We start from the raw sequence: 23,989 nt of genomic DNA on the forward strand, positions 1-23,989 counted from the left end.
CCGAACACGTTCGAGACGAAGTTGGGCTTCGGTATAACCGGGTAAACCGTGTCTTGTTCTTCGCCGAGTTCGGAGGGGAATCGGATTGTTTGGCAAATATATGTGCCCGAGTTGCGCATCTCGCTGCAGTCTCTAAACTGTTCCGCTTTCTCGTCTTCGTTGTTTCTATCGATCGAATGTTAAACGTTTCGCTAATTGAACGATCGGCTCGTTTTTGACCGGCGTGCTCGCCGCGGCACGAAACGTCGCCGTTTCTTCGCGACGAGTACGCTCGCTGCGAAACAGCTGACTGGTTCGGAAGGATCTATTATGCTTTAATATTCTTCGTTGAATTATATAACTCAACAAATAGTTAAATTTCGGTAAATCGCGCTCTTTTCAAAGGAACTGGCATGTCGATGACTGGTCGAGAAGAAAGTCGAAAGGAAAGAATTCATCGGGGAAAATGACACCGGGCTGAGATTCCGGGAACGGCACGCGCGGAAAGCGAAACAATTTGTGTCGGGTACTTGCGAGCGAAAGCTCGGGGGCTAGAAACACCGAAGGAAAGCGAACTTCCCGATGGAAGTTGATCGATTTTCGCGGAGCCGCGCGGTTCCCCGGAACGCGAGTTCCCGGGACTTTCGAGCGACGCAGCGCCTAAAACAGTACCATTCCGCAGCGCCTTCGGAACCCGGCCGCGTTGACTTGGCCGCGTTCGCGTCCTTTTTATTCGCGATTTTCGCGGCCGCGGCCGGTGTCCCGGCGGGGTGTCCCGTGCTTTTAATTAAGCCGGGAAGCTTGATAATTTCCAAACGAGACGTCACGACGTTTTCCTGCGTCGGTTGCGCGCGAAAGGCGAGGCCAAGAAACGGGATTAACGCGCCGCGAGACCGCGCGGCAACCCTTTGAGAGGTCTCGCTCGAAAACTGAAAGAAACCACGCTCCGTCTGCCGGCTAAACTTCTGGCCGCGACAGTCGACGCCTTTCCGGATTCACCGGCGCCGCCGCCGCCGCCTTCGTCGCCGCGAGAGCCTCGCGACAATAACCCGGATTATTTCTTTTCTCGGCCGCGCCGCTCGTACCTTTTAATTAACCCTGTTTGCGGCGCACGTGTTAACCCTTTGCCCCGCCGTAATTTCACTTTTGCGCCGGCTCTCCTCTTTTATCATTCTACCGCCTCGGATGTTTTCTTTTGTGTACCGGAACGAGCCGGCTAAAGATGTTCTAATGGGTTAATTAGGATCGTACGAAAGCGCGCGGCCATTGTCACGGGTGTGGAAAGAACGGGAGAACGATTCGTTCGCGAACAAGATTGTTGCCGAAAGGATGATCGCGTTCGCCGTGCCGCGTCGTTGTCGCCGCGTTTGTCTAAGTCGTCGATTCGCCTCGTCCGACTATCGCACGATTGTACTACTTGCCGGTGGTCCGGGTCAACGACTGCACCGACGAACGTTAACGACCATAAACCAACGGTTTCAGCCTACTCGATCACCACTCGTTCGCGTTATCCGCGTTCGCGGGTATCGCGACGATATCGACGAATTTGTTCTCGTTGTTCGTTTGCACGCTGCCCTGGTATTATTAACTCATTGACTGCCAGCTACGAGATATCTTGTAGTGGGTGCTGCGAGTTTAGATTCGCTACAAATGGCTATTCGAGTTAGGAACTATTAGAAAGGATGAATGAAAAATGTATACAGTGTAGAGAACGTATTGATTATCAATAAAAAAATACTGTAAATGTCATTGCAATATTATATCGGTAACTTAACCCATTGCACTCGAAGCTATTTCAACTGAAAATATAAAATCATTTTTCTAACTTACAGTGCTTCTATTTTATATGAGAAAATGCATTTTATGCTTATATGAAAATTGGCTCTTGGGACTCGCGCGATAGTTACACTCTTAACAATTTTTCAAATGTAAACTTTGTTAATATCAAAATTATCCTAAAAGGTGATATAACAAATATTAGCGGTGCCTCAGAGTCGCCACTCGAGTGCAAAGAGTTATTATCGCAAGCAAAGGGTTAGTATTGATTATCCACAAAAAATACTGTAAATGCCATTGCAATATTATGTCGGTAACTTAATATTATTATATTTGGTAAAACTTCGTGTTTTCTTTGAAATAACACCGTGGCACCCAGGGCAAGACGCGCTAAATCTGCGTGGCAGTCAATGGGTAAACCCCTTGAGCTACAATCGGAGAATTCTGACGGAGATTTCGTGCACAATCTGCTAAGCACGGACGTTGTTCGTTTCTTCTAAATTGAAACAAGATTCTACCATTCCTTTGCCATAGTCTAGGAACGAAAGCGAGTGGAGACAAGCGAGAAATAAAAATTGTCTCGTATCTCAGGGATTTCGTTAACCCCTTAACTTGTACGCTCGAGTTAATTCGAGCGCGCCAAACAGGCCAAACTGTGCACACTCGGGATAATTCCAACGGCGTTGTATTTTACTACTTGCTACAATTTTCCACACTCGAATATAATCGAGAATCGAAAATAACAATGTGAGAGCAAAGAAAAAAAAATCGTTTTATTGATATTTATCATTTACATGGGATTGTAAGCTATAGCACTTATTTATTCAAGAATAAAATATAGCCTTTTTCCATGGGACAAATGTATATCAAAATTCTTCAAAAATTCTTCAAAAAATTGATTATTGTTGGCCGCTTTTTTCCAAAAAACTGTGCGTTAAGGGGTTTAGATCGGAGAAGCACCGATTGCGAATGACTGTGAAAGAAATCGTAGCGCGAGCGATTAAAGGAAACGTCCTCTTCGCAAAGAACGAACGAAATACAGCGTCCACCGCGTCCGACAAACGGTTCGTTAACTTTCAATCTTCTAAATACGAAGATTAAAATCCCATTAAAGCGACCGAATCGGTTTCCAACAAATTATAGACTTTCTGGCGGCGTCGCCAGTCGTTACGACGCCCAGCAGAAACAAACAAAAACTAACAACACAGATGAAAACAATCAGGATCGATCGGATACAGGCAACTGGTTAAACGAAGCGCGAGCTTGCACCCTGGTAACGTCGAATGTCGCGAATTTCGAGCGAACTCGTGCCGATGTTTCGTGCAACAGATCGAGCAGTAATTCCAGCTTGTTCGAACTTCCAACGAGCAACGGTATCGGGCGCCGCCGTTTCCAGCGTCCGATGCAGCGAGATTGAAAACGCGGAATCCGCGCGAGCTTTTTAACAGCAAAAAATCCCGCGAAGCAAATCCCAATAACGTCGCGCGCGGCTTTGCGTACACGCTGCCTCGTTAACGTTACAAAAACCGGATCGCGGCGTTTCGCGTTTCGCTCGCCGCCGGCGCGGCGCTCCCGTTTCCAACGAAATTCCGGTCGCCCGATGTAAACAGCTACGGTAACAAAGGGTTAATTAACACCGATGCGCCGGCCCTGGGAAACCGAGACCGTTCGCGGGCACGCGAGCCACGCGTGCCTCGATTTTTTTTTCCTTTTTTCTTTTTAAACGACGATCTTTCCCGCGCCGTTCGATCGAATCGTCCCGCGACCGAAAAATAAAATCCGCCGGGCGTCGATCGAACCGAAGTTCCCCGACGTCGTTCCACAAGCCGTTCGGTCATCCTAGAAAATGAATTCGTGCTCCCGAGTTCGCCGTTTCACCGTTCGTTCGCACACGCTGCAAGCGCTAAACCGGTCATAACTCCCGCATAAAAGCGTTAACTGCGGAAGCATTGTTCGGGCCGACGGAAATAAAGCTTCGCGGGCCGGAACAAAAAATATTTTCATACGCTCCAGCGTTCGTGTAACGGATCTCCGATAAAAAGACTCGGACGTTCTCGGAAATAAATCCGAGGCGCGGGCGTTATTTTTAGCGCAAATGTCTGGCATTTTCGATGCTATTGAAAATGGGTACTTCGTACGTTTCACGGCCTTGTCCGTTTTTTCAGGTAAGACGGCCCTTGCGGCCCGTCTGCAGAGCGCGTGAGCGCCGAACGCGCGTCGACTCGAGTCGAGCAAATTTTCACTCGAAAGTCCGTTACACGCGGCGAGAGAGCGGATCGGTTATTTATGACCACTAAGGATTTTCCGACCCACAGTTTGCGGGTCTTCCGCGGTTTTTTAGTCAGTCGTCTGTGAGCAGCTTACGAGTACACTCGTCTCTAAGCTCTTACGAGCAAGCCTGTATATTAGATCTTGCGTTTCCGTGTGTTCAATAAATATGCTTTTACCTAAAACTCTGCCTTGAATTGTTTGCAAGCAAATAATCAACATTTAGACAGCGCGCGATCCTCGGCGAGGTCCTCGAACGACCGAACAATGATTATCGCGCGAAGGAAAAAGAGGGGAGCCCGGCGAATTAAATCGGCGCGACCGGTCGAAGCGTCCGTAACAACACGCGGTTAATTAAAAGGCGGAGTTAAACAAACACCGCGGTTTATAAACGCGATTTTGCCGCGTCGCGTTGCGGTACACGGACGCGGGGGCCGCGCCGCGCCGCGCTTTCAAATTGAATTATTCCCGTTCCGAGCGGACAGTGCACGCGTCGGAATCGACTTTTATAGACTGACCCGGTTTCCCTGTTTCAGCCACCCTTCTTCTTCCTTTTTTTTCCGTTTTTGCTTTCTGTTTTTACTCCCTCCATTCCCGGCCGCGAGGTGTACGCGTGTCGCCGCGGTTGCTCTTTATTCGCCGAGCCGAGCCGAGCGGAGCCGCGCCGGCTCGCTGTCCGATACGCGGTGTTTTCCATTCCGCAAATAATGCAACGTTTGCTGTTCCGCTTCGCGGAAACACGACCGCGTTTCGGTCGACGCTCCGTTCATCGCCGATTGTGTTCCTTAACAAATTGCCCCGCGGTTTGTAAACCGCGTTTCTGTAGAAACGACGCGCGAAACGAAAAGCTTCTCGGTCGCGGGCGAACTTGGGGAATTTTTTTTCGGAACTCCAGTCGGTCGCAGAAATTCGAAATTCGCTGGTTTCGTTGACGTGATCGCGAAGAATGTACGGTAAATTTTTCAGGCGAAAGTATCGACTCCGCGTGGGAAGTCGCGGCGAATTTAGAAGCGAATGCATGTACGAAATAAGAACTTGTTTATAATATTCGAGAGCGCGGAGTTGATTGCTCGATCGAAATGAAAATTGCTGTAACACACCGAACAGTCTCGATGAAAATGCGAATATGCTCGATCGATGATTCTCGACGGAACGATTCGTAAGCGCGATCCGATTTCGCCCGCGCTTTTTAACGCCAGACGCGCGAAAATTCCAGGTTATATTCGCAAGTTTGTATCTCGTAAACGAACCGGAGTACAGGAAAACGATGACACAAACTGCCCCTAATTTCGCGCGCGCTATTCTATCCCTGATTTTCGGCAAAATCCACGGTCTATTTGTCGTAGAAACGAGCCATTGTAAAACCGTATTCGCGTGTCACGTGGGACCGTGGTAGCGTTCGCCGCTGTCGCGTTCGATTAAAATATCGTCGGCCCGACGAGGAACGCAATTAACCGTCCGGGGAGGAAGGAGCATCGTCACGGAAGCCTTTCAACGTCGACGTCGAGGCTAACGAGCTTGCAAGCTGCGCGAGTGTCGCGTGATCGCGATATGTCGTTCCTCTTTTTCCCTCTTTTCTCCTCTTTTTGCAGGTCACGTATCCTCCGCGGACGTTCTCTGTTTCGGGGAAACGAGAGAGTGTAAGAGAGAAAGAAAGAGAGAGAGAGAGAGAGAGAGAGAGAGACTGGGAGCAGTTTGGATTTTTGTTCCAATTTGCGAAATTGCCGGCGAGATTCCGGCCAGACGACGCAGGAGCATTAATTGGTCCCCAGCGTCCTTGAATCGAGTCGCGCCACGGTAGCTTCAACTTGGAATCGGATTATGGGAATCGTCTACTCCACCTGTAAGGAGATTCCGGCGTCTGGAAACTATTGTTATTCCGTTAATTTGGAAAGTTGCGCGACGCCGAGGCTGATCAACGATTCGGATTCGGTCGCGCGTCTCAGTGCTCGCGAACATTTTTCGGCTCGGAAACCGAACCGAAACTCCGAGTCCCTTTTTGCCGATTCTCAGCCTTCGCATCATGCTTCGTTGCATGTTCGCGCGTTCATTCGCGCTATCGCACACCGGAACACTGGATGCCGTTGCGAGACGAAGAGAAATTCTGATCGCGATTTTCTCGGGAATTATTTCTGAAATCTTAAGCGGCTTCGCGAGAAGGTACGCGTTTTGCTATTTTCTTCATCGGCCAAAGCCGTAAACGCTACGATAGTTGCCTGTAGCGTCGAATCATGCTCGCAGACACGCCGAATTTTCCGCATTCATTTTCTAAAGATTGCCAAACGTTTCCACGATTCTTTAAGTCGAGGTTCTTGTAACGTCGATTGGCGTATCATCGATGGCCGGCGCGATTCTTCGTCGAGGATCACGAGCGTATTTTTGTCAAGGTTATGCCAAGGTTATGTTGATTTCTGATTTTTGATATTTATGTTGATTTTTCATTTCGATATTTAACCTTGACATAGCCTTGACATATCAGCTCGAATCGACTATCGTTAATCTTCGAACGATCTAAAACAGGGTTGTCAAACTCAAAAGCTAACTTGGGCCATAATAATAAATAAACAATGCTTAACTTTAGGTGGGCCGCAAAATAAAAAGAAAATCAATGTTCATAGAAACAAATATTTTTATTTCGACTAGTACATTGTAATAAACATATATAAAGTTAAATTATAATTTACGTCCTGATACTTCACACGAAAAATGTTCATCTCGGGCCGCGAGTTCGACACCCCTGATGTAAAATAATCGACGAAGGAATGCGCTGCAACGACAAACTTCGATTATCCAGCCTCCTTTTGTCCTGCGAGCGATCGAGTTCCGGCGACTTTACCGATCGTTTTACGGAGCTACGGTCGATTTCGAGGGGATTTTCGGAGGGTCGAGAAGTCGTTGGGAAACGTGGAAATCGCGAACGGCGTGGAAACAGGTGCGACACGCGGAGAGGAGCCGGCCGGTTCGCGGAACAGCGGCCGCTGGTAGGAGAAACGATCGAAGATACCGATGACCTTGGTGTTAATACCCGAGGCGGCCGGTCCTTCGTCCTTGACTTTCGTGCGATCCTCCCGTAGCTCGGTAGTGAGCCGGTTGGTAGTCCCAGTCGACCTCATCGGCCGTCCCTGGGGAGAAGAAATGAGGAATCGACCGGCCGCGGCTCTGCAGCCGCAGCCGCCGGGAATCGCACGCATACCCCGGGTAGGTTCGGGTGCGATGAACCCGATAATGCCGGCCTGGCCCGACGTAAAATCGTCCTGCCGTGACGTATTCCACGCTCGCCGTGTCCCTCCTCTTCGTCCTCCTCCTCCGTGTCCTCCTCCTCCCCCTCCTCCTCCGTGTCCTCCTTGTCCTGCTGCTCCTCCTCGTCCTTCTCCTCTCGCGCGCTTTCTGCGAATCTTGCCGTTATTATTGCCGTCTCTGGCTGGCGAGCTGATCGCCAGACACGGCCGATTCTCTTTCTTTCTTTCTTTCTCTCTCTCTCTCTTCTCTCTCCCTTCTCCTCTCCTCTCATCTCCGCGGCGTACAGAGCCCCCTGTCCACCGTGTGGGTGGGAATACTTGAATATCTGCGGGTTCGGCGTCTTTCCTCCTTTGTACATACTTTCCGAGGCCACTTCGCGATTGCTCCGTAATAGATTTCTGCGAATTTTCTTCCGCGACTTCCACGGCTCGATTCTGCACGGGCTATATCCTCGACGGGGCCTGCGAAATGCTTTCAGGCTTTCGGATCGAGACGCGATTCCTTGATTTTCTGAGAGCCGGGCGGGGCAAAGGTCGCGTTGCGCGGGGTTAATTTTATCCTGGACAACGCTGGAAATACCGAAGCAGTTAAAATGACTGGTTCCTGATCTTCTTCTTTTACAATTCTTGACATTGTGACAATATTTCTAGACGAAATGTTCAGGAACCTTTACTGAAGTATACAGGGTGTCCCGAAAATGTCCCGCAATCTGAGAGAGGATGATTCCTGAGAAGATTTGAAGCAACTTTTTCCTTTGCGAGGATTTTCTCCGAGGCACCGTTAACGAGTTATTAGCGAAAAACGGTGGCCAATGAGAGGCGAGCTCGGCTGGCGCGCGATGGCCCCACCAACGAGCGCACGGAGCTCGGTTTCGCTCGGCCGTCCCGCGCTAACCGATCTCGCGTCTCATTGGTCACCGTTTTTCGCTAATAACTCGTAAACGAAGCCGCGGATCGCATTTTCGCTAAGGAAAAAGTTGCTTCGAATAACCCCAGGAACCTCTGACTTCCGGATTACGAGACATTTTTGGGACATCCTGTATATTATAATATAAATCGTACGAAGTTCAAATTGATCCAATTTCGGCATCGTTGGTTCCAGCGTTGAATCGTTTATGGTAAGCCGGAGAATCGGAATAAAATATGATCGTCCTCGAACGTTCGTTATCTTCGCGAAGAAAAATCGTACGATCGTCTCTCCGAGATCGTTTTAAAGGGCGAAGAATCCGCTCCAATTAGGATAATTTTTTGAACGGTCTCCGTAAAGAATTCGCGGGCGATCGAACTCGAATTGCGAGGCGATCGGTATCAAATCTTTCGAGAAGCAGAAGCGATTTTCGGCGACGATTTCGAGGCGGCCGCAGCTGTTGGGCCGCGGTTCGCCGGCTCGTAAATTTCCGTGTACCCATTAGAACTGGTTTTCATCGTCCCGTGACCCGGTGCGCGGTCGAGCCCTCGCCGTCGGGCCGTGCCCGAACGAACGCGCTCTCTCGCGCGCGCCCGGTCCTCGCGTCGAACTTCTCGCGCGAAGCGCTTTAATCCAGCGGAGAGCACGTGCTCTCGGCGTCCGATCGTCACTCGCGCGATTAATCACTCTATTACATTAATCCGCCGGCGCAATTTATCTCGTGGGACGCGCCGGCCGCACGCATAATGGCTGAAATCCTGCGGCTCCCGGCGCGTCCTTCCCCTACCTTTGCTCTCCATCAACGGACCCAGTCCGGTCCGAGAGTGGTAGCAGCACTGGCTTTCATCCTATCCGCAGGGCCAGCTCGCTCCTAATTTACCTATCAACGTTTTCGGCCGTGGCATCGCGGCGATTGCCCTCGAAACGTCATTGCCGCGCACCTTTTCTCCCCCGGGTTTTCGAAAATCTGCGAATAATTCGTTCGCCACGTCGAATCGATTCTTAGGACGTTCGAAAATGTCCGAAATAGCACGTTGAATTTATAGAGTAATTTTCGCTTCGTTTTCAAGGGTAAGGAATTTGCCTCCCCTTCCTTTTTGCAGTTTGGAAACTCGTCGATCGGAACGACCGAGTTCCGCAGAAAGCGTTGAACAGTCGAACGATATATTTTCTTTCGTTGAGAACCTTTATCGTCGTTGGTTTCATTTCTTCGTTGCTGTTGTTATCCCTTTCTCGTTGTTGTTACATCGTTAATTAGTTTATCGTTATCATTGCTTTACAGATACATGTATTATTTGTTATACATTACACGCATACATATAATATATGTATAAATATAAATATATATATATAAATAATATAATAATAATAATATAATAATATATATATATATATAAATATATAATATATAATATAAAATTATTCGCACACGTCTTTACCTTATACCATTGTAATTCATACTAATCGAGTAGGCACAAACTGACGAAGCACGAAGGTTATCGAAAATTAGAATATTATATAATTTAAATCGACAAAGTGCAAAGTTCGCGGAAAAATGTCCCCACCGCAAAGGAATCTCGAAATAACGCAACGAAGCAGGCGGGAAATTGCAGCTTCGAGATCGCGATTTAGGATCGTTTTGAACGGTTAACCGAAGTCGTTCGTTTAATCGGACGATCGCGGCACGGCGGCGGCAGCCTCGCGGAGCGACGACGAAATTGCGTCCGCTAATGATAAAGTTGCGGCGTGACTTTCGGCGGAGGCTGTTCGTTCAAGATATCCGTTCGGATCGGGGGGCGACGCAATTTGCAAGTCTCGCCCCGCGCGTATCCTCGGGGCCGGTTGCGTTTTATTTTCGCAGACGCGCGGGTGATGAATGCGCCCGTCGCCGCGGCGAACGAAGCAGGTGTTACATAATGCAGGAGACAATCCGAAATATATACGCGATACATGTCTATAGAAGCGCGGTATATATGTGTATATCTATACATATAGACATTATCGTCAAGGATCCTCTGTGCCCGACGTCGACAAATTTTTCTTGGTTTCCGCCGTCCTCGAGTTCATTTGGCTTCGCGTCGTTTTCTCTCGTCTCTCTTCCCTCCAATCTCGCGGTAATTGGAGGATTTCACCGTCGCAGCGGCCGACGCAGTTTTCGTCAACCGGCCCTCGCCCCCGCCGTTGTTTAATTAAGACTTTCGTCGATTAGTCGCCTCGTTATTCTTCCGCCGTCGCGTCGGCGTTCTCGTCCTCGTCGCCGACGCTTGTCCCGTAAAAAATGATACACCGGAAAACAAACGGTCCTGATTGCGCCTCTCGATAATACGGCTCCGCCGGCCGAAGCCGCCGTTCCGTTCGAAGCGGCGTTCGCTTTTCGACGGGAGACTAAACATAATAAAACAGACGATAAACAGGCGGCAGATACGCGGAACGTTCGACGATGGAAAAAGTCACGGCACATACGCGGAAACGCGGCGAACAAACGGTCCTGATTGCGCCGCGCCTCCACGATATTCCTCCGAGCTCTTATTAGCTCCGAACGCGCGCTCGCTTCTCGGCAAAGGGAGAAACGCGACCGAACGAACAACGAACGGAAGCCCCGGCCCCGTGCAAGATATTTCGCAGATCGAGCATGTCTCCCAGGCGTGTTCTCCGAATATTCGCGCGTCGGCCCGACGACGAAGCAGGGCGACGGAAGCGGGTTCCGCTCGATTACGCTCGCGCGCAGAAACGGATCCATCGCCAGATATCGGCGGCATCTCGAGACGGACGGCGCTCCGAGCGGGATATCGTTTTCAAGTATTAGGGCCGACAGCACTAATTAACAGTAAATCCGCGCGCGAGAACGTCCGCGGTCCGGCCGGCCATCAAGGATCTTCCTGGCTCGTCCAGCGAGCCGTCTTCGAGCCGATCGATGACCGATCGACCTCGTTTCGCAGCCTCGTGGCCAAGCCTCGATTGATTTTTCCTGGTGTTCACCTGCTAGCGCCGCGAGTATCGGAATTCCGCCTTTCTCTCCCCTTCCAGGTGACCCTCCCCCCGCCGACCCCCGGCCCCTTCCGCGTTTAATTACGACACCTCGCGCCGCTTGATCAATTAACGCGACTCGAGCCGAGAGCCGCGGCAGTCGCTCGCTCGGAGACGTTGCCCGCGCGAATAATTCGAGCCTCGCGGCGCGTAAGGCCCCGCGAACTCGATGGCAGACTTCGGTGATCGTCGCTGGACACCTTTTCGCGGGATTAGAATTCGCAAGACCCGGGAAATTAGGCATCGATATTTAAATAGTTTGCTTGCGATCGTATATTCGTCTCGTTCGCGAAATTAACCGTTTGGCTGCCGACGTATTTTTTCATAATAAGAAGAGCAACATAAGAAGAGCGCGATAGCGTTCCTCAGCAGTCAAACGGTTAATTCTTTTTATACACATTGCGCTTGCGACAGCCGCATCCTTCCTTAACGCTGAAACCATCGAGTTCTTCGAAGCGACCGGTTTCGCAATTTTTGTCCCAAATTCGCTGATATCGTTGAGATTTATTGTATCTTTCGTAGAACATGTAGCGAATAAATTAATTTAATAATAATAATAATAATATAATATAATAATAATAATAATAATAATAATAATAATTTAATAATTAATAAATTTTATTAATCGAAGCAATGCATTGGAATAAAAATAATTACCGGATGGTCTAAATAGAATAAAGATTTAGAACAATAATCTTTGGCCAACTCTATCGAATTCTACGATGTTTCGTGCCTCTGTTTTCCTCGCATTGCCTCATTGCCGAAATGAGAATTTCCGTTCGCGTGCAATCGTAATTTTATCGCAATTTTTGACGTAGAATCGTCGATGTTATAAAGACGCTTCTTTGTAAGGTCCGAAGAAATGCAGTCCGTAATTCTGATATCGCCGCGCGAGATCCAATTGCTTTCCGTGTCCGGCAGCATTCGTTAACGTTTCGAGAACGCTTCGAGCAAAGCGTCGAGCGACTTAACGGGGACACACCGTGCGTCTGATCACACACCGTCCCAATCCCCTGCGACCCATTCCGCTCGAATCCGTGCGGATCACGGCTGATCCAACAATAACAGAAACGGTGGAGCGGCATACATCGGACGTCGGCACTGCCGTGGAAATCGGTTCTGCTTCGGGAGAACGGAGATTCCGTTTAATTTCTCACGGTAATTAAGCCGACGAACGCGCGTCGTCGTCGATGATAACACGGCCGGCGAGCGACCGGACCTACAAAAATTAATTAACCGTGCTTCTTCGGTCACTCTGCGATGTGAACCTTCCTTTCGCTTCGACGAAGTCTGCGAAGGAACTGTTAATTTATTAGTCTGCGGGTCTTTGTGCAACATGAAAATTCGTCTTATCGATGTACGGTAACGTCTCTCTAATTGACGCTCAGATTGTCCACGAGAATGGACAATTTTGGAAAAGGAGATGCGATTATTCGAGCCTCGCGCCTTTCGATACCCTATTTTTATAGTTGCCGATGGCCAACGATTATTCGCGCAATCTGAGCGCGAATTAGGGAGAATAGTACATAAATTGTATAGAAAATATACAGTAATGTCTCTGTAATTGACGCTCGGGTTGTCCACGAGAATGGACAATTTTGGAAAAGGAGATGCGATTATTCGAGGCTCGCGCCTTTCGATACCCTATTTTTATAGTTGCCGATAGCCAACGATTATTCGCGCAATCTGAGCGCGAATTAGGGAGAATAGTACATAAATTGTATAGAAAATATACAGTTAATGTCTCCCTAACTGACGCTCGGATTGTCCACAAAAATGGACAATTTTGGAAGAGGAGATGCGATTATTCGAGAGTCTCGTGGCTCGTTTTCGATTGTCAACAACTACAAAAAGAAGCTGTAAGTCTCGAATAATCGTATCTCCTCTTCCCAAATTGTCCATTTTTTCCTGCACAATCTGAGCGTCAGTTAGGGAGACATTACAATAGCATAACGGAGGAGTTAAATGACAACGTATTGTGTTGGCCAACGCGTCGTTGCGTTTTATTGCCCAATAGATGGCAATGACTTGATGAAAATTGATGACGCCAATGATGAAAAACGCAGTGACTTATTGACCGATCCAATACCTTTTTCTTCGAATACCGTTTTGTCGAAGCGAAAATGACGTGTCAGTATCCTCGACCCTTTTCGTGTCGGTCGAAAACGTATCGAAATGATACCAAAATCATGCTGGAACAGGTCGACGTGATTCGGCGAGGTTTAACATAAACGTTAAAAATACTTCGTGTAACGATTAATAATTATATTTTCACATATATTATAATCGATACAAACAATTCTCGAATGTGGCACCGTTCGATAAAGATTTAATCCAACCGAATCGTCGCGAAGCGATCGTTCTGTTATCCGAGGAGCCGCGTAACCTATTCATCTACCGTAGAATTTTATTGCCGGTATTCTCGTGCCTCCACGATCGATTCGAGAAAGTAATATCCGATCATCGGTTTAGGATAGCCGCTCGCGCAAGTAAAGATCGCGTCTGCTTTCCTGGACCGGTTCGACCGGAGGAGAGGGTGGAAGAGCTGGAAACGGCCAGGCCTCGGTGACAGAGCAAGAGCCCCGAAAGGGTGGCGAGACTAGCGACAGGGGGTGCAAAGAGATCCGGGGCGGCGAAGAAGGGAGAGAAGGAATAGAATGGGGTGGGAAGAGAGGGATTCCGCGGGAAGAGAAACAGGCGTGACAGGGGAGCTAGTGGGAGAGAGCGGGAGAACAAGAGAGCGAAAGAGAGAACAAGAGAGCGAGAGAGAGAGAGAGAATAAGAGAGGGGGAGGGAGCGGCTGCAATAAGAGCAGAAACATCGGTGCCAGATGAGTGTGCCGTGCCGTGAGTCATGCCGCATTCAGTCCTCGACTTTTCTCTCCCCGCAATAAAACTCGGTAATATTACCGGGGTAATCTGCCCCGTGGGTGCGTCCGGTTGCGAATTCACCCGCCGGTAATTAAAGTCTCTCTCCTCCTCCCTCCTTCTTCCAGCAGTCTTCTTCTCTCCCGTTCTCTCTCTCTCTCTCTTTCTCCCTCTCTCTCTTATCCTCCGTCTCGTCCTCCCGGCCCTCCCACGGTCCTTCAGGGTTCCAGCCGATACGCGATAGGAGGACGCGTCGCCGGAAGTTCTTCCATGCAGCCCTGTATCGTCGCACGGCGAAATGAACTTTTTCTTCCTCATCCTCGGCTCGATGAACAGCCTCGTCTCCTCCGGCTCTACGACGGGGATGTCGGCTGCGGTGCCCGGGTTCGCCGCGACCCGCAGTGTTATTTTATCAATTATGTACAATTATTCTGTGCCGATGTTATAGGCTGAATTGCTGAACTTGCGAATAAATGTTGTTCGATCGAGGAGAGGAGATTCTCCGGGAATTCTTTTCGGAAAAATTGGTGGATCTTCGTTAGACGCGGACGCGTTTATTTTACGGCTGGCGGAGGAGACTTCGTTGCTCGGGTATTTTTCAAGATTTTCCCTTGGAAAAAATAGAGTACATTCTGTAAAGTATGCACTTTTAAGCGAGACGCTGCTCCAGGGAAAAGCACCGTTCATTTCTTCGGGAAAAAATCCTAACGCGCGCTTCGAAATAATGGGCTTATTTGGGAGCAAAGTCTATGCAATTTATCAGGGAAAATTCCGAGAAATCTGGTTTCTTTTGGAGTCATTAATCGGACACTATGCTACTAAAATATTAACCCCGTAACACCGTAGCGGACGGGCCGAATCGGTAATTTTAATAACGCGAGATTAAACCGGTGGCGGTTCTCGTCCGCTCGCGTTCGCATCGGAATACGAAATGTTTCGCAGCGTTCCGCGAGCGGAATGGCGACCGTCGCGGTACCAGACGCATTACCGCGAGATATTAGTGTAAAACGGTGTCGACTGTTCAAGCACCCTTTCCAGTAATTATTCCGTCGCGCCCTTTCACGGCGATTCGCCCGCGACGGCGGCGGAACGCGCCGCGGACGATCGAACGTCCGCGTTATTCACGCTCTCCGACGATGCTCTCTCTCTCTCGGCAACCATAACCGTTCGGGCTCCTGTTCTTCCGACAGCTTATGCGACGTGTCTATCGCACGCTGCTTTCCTGGATTCGTCTCGAAAATTGCCGAACAACGCTCGGTTAGGCCGAACTACGATAATGCCTCCCTAATTGACGCTCAGATTGTGCACCAAATTGGACAATTTGGGAAGAGGAGATACGATTTTCCAAGCGCTCCATCTAGTTTCTATAATCGTTGACAATCGGTAACTATAAAAATGAGTGGCAAGGCTCGAATAATCGTATCTCCTCTTACCAAATTGTCCAATTTTGTGGACAATCCGAGCGTCAATTAGAGGGACGTTATTGTGTACTTCGTCGATTTGTTTTCCAACGAATGACCGAGACATTTTTGTTCTTTGTTTCCCGAGGTTCGTTTTCCGTCCACGATTGTTGCCACAAGGATCTTCATTCTCCAGAAAGTCGAGTTTGAAAATTCATCGGATACGCGCGCATTTGGACGCGGTTTGATTCGCTTTCCCGGTCTGTGAAATCGCGTCCAAGTGCGCGCGGATTTTCAGCCTCGATTCTCCAGGAAACGAAGCTCTGTACGAAGACAAATTTTATTCCACGCATCCGGCACAGTTTCATATAAGAAAGCACTCTCTTCTCGGTTGCGCCACGATTTCCCGAGCACCCTGTACAGGGTCCCAAAAATGTCTCGCAATCCGAAAGTGGCGGGTTCCTCGAGTCATTCGAAGCAACTTTTTCCTTTACAAAAATTTTCTCCGAGGCACTATTAAGGAGTTATTAACGAAAAACAGTGACCAATGAGAGACGAGCTCGGCTGGCGCGAGGCGACCGAGCCAACGAGCGGAACTGGGCTTCGCGCGCTGGTTGGCTGGGCCGCCTCGCGTCGGCCGTACTCGATTCTTATTGGTCACCGTTTTTTGTTGATAACTCGTTAACGGTGCCTCGGAGAATATTTGTGTAAAGGAAGAAGTTGTTTCAAATGTTCCGTGGAACCCGCCATTTCCGGATTGCGAGACATTTTTTGGATAATAAGTATCCTAGAAAAGTACGTCTCTCCGACGCTCGAAAAGAACACGCGGGAATACGAAAAATCCTTGGAATAATTATCGTGTACGCTGGAAAATTAGCGGATCCGCGCTAATGATCGACGAAGTAACCGATTCTCTTCTCCCCACGGCGCTTTATTTGGCGCGGCCATCTTTAATCCTCCGCGGTCGTAAATGTATTTAAATGCGCGGGCTTCGCGGCCGTGAACGGCGCGCGTGAAAAACGTAATTACCGCGTCGTCGAACGGTTTATCCGGGACGAAATCTCCGCGAAGCGGAACGCGTGTCCATTCAGAAGGGATTACACGAGCGTTTAGCGACAGCACCGCGACGCTAGTCGGCCGTTAGTCAAGCCCGGGCCACCCCTTTCGCGGAGCCGAATTGCACTTCGACGAGAGGGCTGGCCCAGTAATCTGCCCCTATTCAGTTCGCACCCCTAAAACCCAAAGCCCCGCGTGCCCCTCGCGCCGACCCGCCCGACGACGCCCCTATTGCTGCTTCGGCCGCCGTATCATCTCGCTCGCCGTTTTTACAAATAAATTCGGAACGCCCGAGAAGAGACGGCTCTCGTAAATTACCGACGGAGACAAAGAACCCGGCCGCCGAATTTCGTTGGAAATTATTTCCGAAACGATCTCGCACCGTGACGAACGGTCTTCTTCGCGCTCTAAGCGTTCCCAGCGAGGCCGCGCGTTTTTTGCACGAATTATCCGCAAAATCTTGGCGACATTATACGCGACGATTCGGGCGGGTCGTTTAGGCCGAGGACAACGGAATTACAACTTTTTGTTGCGCCGCGAGCATCGTGGGAAACGTTGCGGATCTTTTTGCGCATGGCGGTGTATAGTTCCATGATTCGTTTTTAGGTTATCAGATATTTATTTTGCTGTATTTTATTTACTTTTTCGTTTTTGTCTTTTACTTCATTCGAGAACGAATTTTATGTGGAAGCAGAAACTCGTTTGTTCCTAATACATTAAAACGTATAAGTAGAAAAGATCGTAGCTAATTTAAGGATGCCTTTGGAAAAATTCTGAGACGCTGAAATTATTATCGGAACAAATGGATCGTCGTCGAAAAATGTCTGACGCGTGAAAGGCGTTCTAGGAATAATTGTAATCAAGCGAAAGACGCTGCAAACAAAATTCTTTGTTCGTTAAGAATACTTTAAAAAAAGAATCCTAAAGCACTGAAATCGCAACGGAGATTAATATTAGCCGCTCTGATGGCACTATGGGAATAATTGGAGTGCAACGGGAGCACGGAAAAATGTGTACAAACAATGGTAAAAATTCAAATACCAAAGAAAGGAATTCCAAGCTCTGCGAAATTCCTCGCGGGACGATCTTCGATGCGGAAAAAGGTGTTTCAGGAAAAATTCTGACGCTTCGCGGACGTCGCGGATAGAAAATATGGACGCCTAGAGGGAGATTGGGAGCCGCTGGCCTAGATCGCGGCAGATTATACGGCTTTTAAATCTGCATACGCATCGAAACGTCGATTCTCATAATTCTCCTCGGTCAAATTGAATAGAAAGGCACCGGTGTCTCGGGCCGGCCGTGGCGATCGACGGTGTGACCACCTCTTCCCTTTTTCTCTCGAATACAGGACAGGTTCCCCGCTCGTCCGAAGTTTCATTTAAAACAGGTTCCGGAGCGCCGTTGGCCTTATTATTAACCATCGACGCGACGGCGAGCGTGCGGGGCACACCGCGATGCAATTTGTCGTCGGCGACGGCCGTTCGCGGTTTAATGTCCCGCTCGATCCGTTTAATAAAATCTTAATAGCGTTTCAATCGGCCGGTGCCCACCGGTCCGACCCCTCCCGCGAAATTCCCATAGTCGCGTTCGCGCGGACGGACTCGCGTGAAAATTAAGCGGCCCATACGTATGTACGTTTTGCACGGGAAAAAAGACACGATCGCTTCTCCGGACACTTTTAGAGCAATTTACGGCGTCGTCGACACGTCGGCAGACAAATTTTTCGAAACGAAGAAGCGCTCGACGATTTCACTGTCGCGCCGACGACCTCCAAAATTCCATCGAATTGATATAATTTGTCGAAAGAATTTTTAACGTGAAAACTAACCAATCCGTAAAACCAAGGAATTCAATTAAATTTTAAATTCGATCGAAATTAACCGTTTTACTGCTGAGGAGCGCTATCGCGCTTTTCTTATGTTGTGCCAAAAATGCGAAGAACGCGATAACGCTCCTGTTTCTTTTTAATGCCAAGATTGCGGAGAGCGAAATAACGCTGCTCTAAATCGCTAGAATTTGTGCTTACTACCAATTTTATTCGCAAAATTAATGAAAACAAATTTATGTAAATAAGTGGTAACTTTTAATTCTTGTTGTTGCAAAGCGATACAAGTGAGTTTATCGTATGAAAAGTGTATTTTTTCCCATACACGCGAAATTAGTGCCGCAGTTTTGGCATATGTCCGAAAAAATAGGTCAGCAGCCAAACGGTTAATCGAACGTAATAGATCGTCGTAAGAATTGCTTTTCGAATCTGAGCAAATAACTCGATGTTGCGAACGATGAAAGCACAGCTTTGCAATCGGGGAATATTTTCGCGAGAAAATACGCGAATCGTGATATAAAAGGTACCGGGATGATCTGTGGTGATTGCGATTCGGCAGAGATTTCCGGTATAATTTCCCGCGAATCATCGTTCATCTCCGTCGAAAGAATATGCTCCGCTAACGACGCGAATATTTAGTCGGAACCGCGGCGGCGACGGCTCCGCGATTAGAATTCCTTTTCAGTTTCTCGGTTTTCCATTTTTCTTGGACGCGAACGCTTTCTTTCCTTGGCACTCGTGCTCGGCAACTTTTGATCGTCCCGACGAAATTTGAATATGTTTGCGAGTTCGCACGATTTACGGGGCCTTGTTCCCACCGTCTATTTTCCAGGTCTGAAGTACCTTCATTCCGCCCGGATTTTGCACAGGGACATCAAGCCGGGAAACTTATTAGTGAACAGCAACTGTGTACTTAAGGTAACTATTTCACCCGTTCCAGATTTTTTAACTTTGACATAATTGCGACTTGCTTTTCCAACCGATTCCGATCATGCTGAAAAATCTATCGTCGCCCGAACTCGGTTACGAAGACTTGCAAAATTAGACCCGCGTGCCTAAATACAGTAATGTCTCCCTTACTGACGCGCTCAGATTGTCCACTAAAATGGATAATTAAGAGGAGATACGAATATTCGAGCGTTGCGGCTCGTTTTTATCATTGTGGACAATTTATAGCTATAAAAATAAACCGCAAGACTCGAACAATCGGATCTCCCCTTCTCATATTGTCCAATTTTGTGGTCAATCCGGGCGTCAATTAGAGAGACATTACTGTAAGCGCGGAAACTCGCGGCAATACGATGAAACACCGCGATCTAATTTGGAAAAATTGAACGCGTCGAACCGCTAAAAATCAAAGCTGCAGATTGCGAGCAAATTCGCAAGCTTTCTCGCGACGCGGCAGATCGACGATTCGATCGAGAAATCGTCGATCTAGCCGCAACGTTTCGCACAGTTTCGCCGAAGAGTCAACGATCGGCCGAGTTTTCGAAAAGACGCCCGATCGAAGACTGGCTCGCAGCGCGAATAATTCGTTTGTGGCCCAGATCTGCGACTTCGGACTGGCCCGAGTGGAGGAAACGGACCAGAACAGGCCCATGACCCAGGAAGTGGTGACGCAGTATTATCGCGCGCCGGAAATCCTGATGGGAGCGCGATACTACACGGACGCCGTGGACGTTTGGAGCGTCGGCTGTATTTTCGGCGAACTCCTTCGCCGGAGGATCCTCTTCCAGGCACAGAGTCCCGTGCAACAGGTTAGTCCTTTCCATGGTTGAATCATTAACAAGTCTATTATCGTCCCGCCACGTGTCCCCGCCAACGATGAGAGATTCATGAAACACCCGGGACAATTTCTTTCGCTGTCGCCGCGTGAAAATCGCTGACGAGACTCGAAGGATTTCCGCCGCGACGCCCGGCGACTCTCGGGATTTCTGTCGCGCTTCCAAGACGGATCCCCGTCCTACGAGTGTTTTACCTTGGTTCCGTTCGAAACCGCTCGTACATTCGCCGGGCTAAATGGAAATCTACGCGTTGAAATACAGGGTGTCTCAAAAATGTCTCGCGATCCGAAAGTGGCGGGTTCCTCGGGTCATTCGAAGTAACTTTTCCCTTTACAAAAATTTTCTCCGAGACATCGTTAACGAATTATTAACGAAAAACAGTGACCAATGAGAGGCGAGCTCGGCTGGCGCGAGGCGGCCGAGCCAATGAGCGGAACTGGGCTTCGCGCGCTGGTCGGCTGGGCCGCCTCGCGTCAGCCGTACTCGATTCTTATTGGTCACTGTTTTTTGTTGATAACTCGTTAACGGTGCCTCGGAGAACATTTTTGTAAAGGAAGAAGTTGCTTCGAATGATCCGAGGAATCCGCCATTTCCGGATTGCGAGACATTTTTGGGACACCCTGTATAAAAAATAAATCCTGCATCGCGGCGATTTCTATAAATCGCGAAGTTCTATAAAAATCGGGTCGGAAGTGCATGCTTAATTTCATGCTCTTCGATGTATGTAAGTCGGTCGTAAAGCCTGGTTATAGCATTCGAGAATAGTCTGGAAATGAAATCGATCCGGTCGTATAACTCGCCGCCATTAATATTTCTGACATAACGACGCCGGGAAGAACATTGGGGCAATAAATTCGATTCGGCGATTAATTTCATCGAGATCTCGGCTGTATAATTTTGGGAATTGAATTAAGGAAAATTCGACGCGGCGGAAATCACGGTAGGATCGTTTCAGAAAATCCCGACAAAATCGAATTAACGATTAATGTAAGAGACGGTCGCGGGAAGGGTTGATACTCGCGATTAACCTAGCCGGACCTAAGCGATGAACCTTAACGTCGCGATAATGAAAAAAATTGTTAAGCGAGGGCCGATACGATAGTATAGCAATATTTTTGTTATATTCTATTTTATTCTATTTTGTAATGTATTATATTCTCTACAATATTGCAGTCGTTACTGATATGATAGTATAGCAATATTTCTATTATATTCGATTTTATAATCTATTATATTCTACAATATTGCAGTCGTTACTGATATGATAGTATAGCAATATTTCTATTATATTCTATTTTATTCACAATTTTACAATCCACTATATTTTACGATGTTGCAGTCGTGTTACAAATCACATACGGGATGTCCCAAAAGTGTCTCGCAATTTAAAATTGTGGGTTTCTGAGGTTATTCAAAGTTACTTTTCCCTCGGCAAAAATGCAATCCGCGGCTAACCTAACCTCGTAGAAACGATGTCGGGCCAAACGGCCGTTAATATCAGAAATCAAACATTAGAAACGGGTTAATTATCGCGGAGTCTCCGTTTGAAAATTGTCCCGGCAAAGGTTTCCGGAATCAATTGCAGGAAAATCGAGGCCGGTACAAGACCAGTTCGGAAAAGTGCCGGGTGAAGTCGCGTCAGCGATCAAAGCCTGGGCTCGGAAGAGAGAGAGAGAGAGGGGGTTGGTTGACTTTCACGATTCGTTTTCCGCCGGTGGCCGTCGTAAAACTGTTTTCAGGATCTCCTTGGCGTCGCCCGTGGGTCGGTAGCCGGCATCCAGCGCCCAGCCCCCGGCACCCTCTCCGATCCCGGCAGGCTCTCCCCGCCGATCCCCCTCGATCCCCGCGGCTCCCCACGGAAAATGACCGCGTTATAAACTCTCGCACGTACACGTTCGCTTGCAGCTGGAGCTGATCACGGAATTGCTGGGCACGCCGAGCCCCGAGGACATGAGGTACGCGTGCGAGGGTGCGAGATCCCACATGCTGAGGCGTGCACCGAAGCCGCCCTCGCTGACGGCCCTCTACACCCTCAGCAGCCAGGCGACGCACGAGGCCGTCCATTTGCTCTGCCAGATGCTAGTCTTCGATCCCGTAAGTTTCTACCGCCGGCACACGCACACACCCTCGCCCTCTTAAGACCGTGGATTCGCGGTGCCGACGACAGTCCTCTCTCCCCCCCGTCGACACCCATCCACGAGTCCCCCCGCGGGTCCACCCGCGAGTCTCGCGTCTCGCAGAGGGGTCGACGGGCAACAAGATTTCGAGCCTCTCTCGAATTCTGCTCCGAGGAGACCTTTCACGGCCGGAATCCTTTATCGGTCTTCTCGCGCTCTATCTTTTCACACTCTTTGCTCGTACTGTTCCGCTTTATAAGAATCTTAGCATGTTTTATTCCGTTCTATTTGCGTGTCTCGCGCGCTGCTGTCTTCTCCATTTTTACAGATTCACGGTTACTTCGCTTCTTTTTCCCGTAGCGAAAACGATATTTTGTAAGGTATCGACGGAGACTGTCGTGATCAGGTAAAGATATTCCAGCGAAAAATCCAAGAAAGATTCCGCGTTGTCGAATTGACGGAGGGTACGTCTCGTTCGAAGCTCGATAAAACGATGCAGAAAAATCGTGGATCAATTTCTGTCGGGTCGTTGCAAAGCGGAAGCTTCGATCTTCGAATCCACGGGAAACGCGATCGCGAACAAAATTCGTCGATGGTTTTGGAGACATTTCAATCTCACGGTATCTCTCGGACAGAAATGTGCCTCCAGTCTTCTGTCCGCTGTACGACGAACAAACTTAACGTTTTCATGTAAAAAAGTTCGTATATTTTTCGCGGATGAATTACCAGCGAGTAGACAAATTTAAACAGCCCCGATTTTCTCTGATCGGTGAATCGATTACGAAGGAGAATCAACGTAACAAGACGTTTCTGCGACATTCGGGCTAAAAACTGTGACACGAACGAGTTACGTCGAGCCAGCGAGAGTCGAAACGAGCCCGTGACGATCGCAAATTAACACTATGCCGTCCGCAGATCTTAGATATGATTCTTTCGTTCGACGCATAATGGCATAATAGCTTGGAAATTTTAGATTTTAAAAAAATGTCGAAGATGGCGGTAATACAAATTCCTAAAATTAAGATACGTCGTCCAAGAATTTTCATGCTTAATTCTTAGTTAAATAAGCACAATGCTATAGTTAGTTTGCTGCCTTTTAACACCCAAGAAATATAGTTCAAATGTTACTTCGGTTTTTTGAAAATGGCACCTGTTGATTATTTGTTTGCGACAAACGTTGCAGCTTGCAACAACGCGTTGTTTTCGTCTAATTGAATCTTCGAGGCGTTCTCGTGCCAGCGAGTCGGAACATTGACTTCCCTTTCGATCGTGCAATGTCTCCCTAACTGACGCTCGGATTGTCCACAGAAATGGACAATTTGGGAAGAGGAGATACGATTATTCGAGCCTTACAGCTCGTTTTTATAACTGTTGAAAATCGGTAACTATAAAAACGAGTTGCAAGGCTCGAATTCGCAAGGCTCCTCTTCTCAAATTGTCGATTTTTCTGGACAATGTGAGCGTCAATTAGGGAGACATTACTGTACGCGTCCGACGTTTCGTGTCCGAAGTGGAAAAGTCGACGCGAGCGCAACATTTTGCACGCAAAATCGCCGAGGGTGAAACGCTTCTATTGGTCGCTCTTACGAATTTAATCGTCTCGGGATCCTTTCCTTCGATTCGTCGCGGTATGAAAATATTCCGTCCGTAAATTTCGAGCTGTTGATTATTTGCTTGCAAATAATTAAAGGCAGTTTTAGGTAAAAGCATATTTATTGAACACACGGAAACACAAGATCTAATA

General features: G+C 48.4%; 1 protein-coding gene across 1 annotated transcript in view; it reads left to right on the forward strand.

The window, feature by feature from the left end:
• nmo (serine/threonine-protein kinase nemo) overlaps positions 1 to 23,989 on the forward strand; it is a 277,179-nt gene that overhangs the window by 222,818 nt on the left and 30,372 nt on the right. The window contains 3 exon segments of the mRNA XM_033466160.2: positions 19,177 to 19,262; positions 19,892 to 20,101; positions 22,034 to 22,222. Coding sequence (XP_033322051.1) covers positions 19,177 to 19,262; positions 19,892 to 20,101; positions 22,034 to 22,222 — 485 coding nt within the window.

Source organism: Megalopta genalis, chromosome 1 (assembly GCF_051020955.1).
Source record: "Megalopta genalis isolate 19385.01 chromosome 1, iyMegGena1_principal, whole genome shotgun sequence".
Classification (NCBI taxonomy): Eukaryota; Metazoa; Arthropoda; class Insecta; order Hymenoptera; family Halictidae; genus Megalopta; species Megalopta genalis.